This window comes from Trachypithecus francoisi, unplaced genomic scaffold, assembly GCF_009764315.1.
Source record: "Trachypithecus francoisi isolate TF-2019V2 unplaced genomic scaffold, Tfra_2.0 Lachesis_group3, whole genome shotgun sequence".
Lineage (NCBI taxonomy): Eukaryota > Metazoa > Chordata > Mammalia > Primates > Cercopithecidae > Trachypithecus > Trachypithecus francoisi.
In genome coordinates, this window is record NW_022681468.1 from 129362652 (window position 1) to 129363716 (window position 1065).

The following is a 1065-nucleotide window of genomic DNA, read 5'->3' on the forward strand; positions in this document are numbered from 1 at the left end:
AAGGTGAACACTCTCCTGAACAAATACTTTTCCCAAAGCTAACCAATATCACTGTGGTGTACATACTTCCATATATTTACAGATGTGTTTACATGAACCTACCTATGCAGACATATATGAATACACACATAAATGTGTGAATACACATAAATATTAACATATTAACATACACATACATATTAACATACACATACATATTAACATATAACATACATATTAACATACACATAAATATTAACATAAATAGAATCAATTTAGTCATATTATTCTGTTTGACTTTTTTTTTTGACTGTAAGTTTATTCAATGCAAAATAATCCTCTCCAATTTTACTGAGGTGGCTGACCATGTCCACGAACAAATCTGCCTCTAAAATGGAATTTGGTTGCTGACCTAGTCCCAGCCTCAGCTTTCTTGTGGGCACCAGCAGGCACAGCAATCCGCCTGTAGGTATCTCTGTTGGCTTCACCTCTTGTGAGTCTTGCCGGTTGCTCACCCTCCAGACCTTTAGGCTGAGGCCTGCCAGTCTTTGGACTGCTGCGGCGTAGAGTGGCAGGCACAATCTCCGGGGGTAGATGAAGGTAATCATGAAGAGAGTGGATACCCTCATTGGTAAGGTACCAGTAGAAATGTTTCCAGGCAAACTGTTCCTTCTTGTAGCCTCGGGACTTGAGGGACTGCATGGCTTTCATGACATGAAGGTTGGGCACATTCTTGTCTGCCAGTTTTGGCTGCCTAGGCATGTGGACATCCTTCTTGGCCACCGTGACTCCCTCCTTAAAAAGGAGTTCATGAATGGCAATCCGGTTCTTCTTAGGCATCAACATTTCAGCGACTGTAGGGTCCGGGGCCCAGGCCAGAAAAAAAGGCGACTTTTTTTTTTGAGACGGAGTTTTTCGCTCTTGTTGCCCAGGCTGGAGTGCAGTGGTGCAATCTCGGCTCACCACACCCTCCGCCTCCTGGGTTCAAGCGATTCTCCTGCCTCAGCCTCCCGAGTAGTTTAGGACAGTATTTTTCATGAAATAAAATATTTCGAGTGAATATGAAAACACACAAAAACATAGCTG

The 1065-nt window shown here is 43.0% G+C and overlaps 1 protein-coding gene across 1 annotated transcript; it reads right to left on the bottom strand.

Moving 5' to 3' along the window:
• Positions 1 to 327: 327 nt before the first annotated feature.
• Positions 328 to 825, bottom strand: LOC117069872 (40S ribosomal protein S10-like). Its single transcript, XM_033188363.1, has one exon. It carries the CDS (start codon positions 823 to 825, stop codon positions 328 to 330), a length of 498 nt encoding a protein of 165 aa, XP_033044254.1.
• Positions 826 to 1065: the final 240 nt, after the last annotated feature.

Excerpts from the sequence above, each read along its gene's own strand:
- LOC117069872 (XM_033188363.1), bottom strand. The coding sequence starts at position 825 with ATGTTGATGCCTAAGAAGAACCGGATTGCCATTCATGAACTCCTTTTT.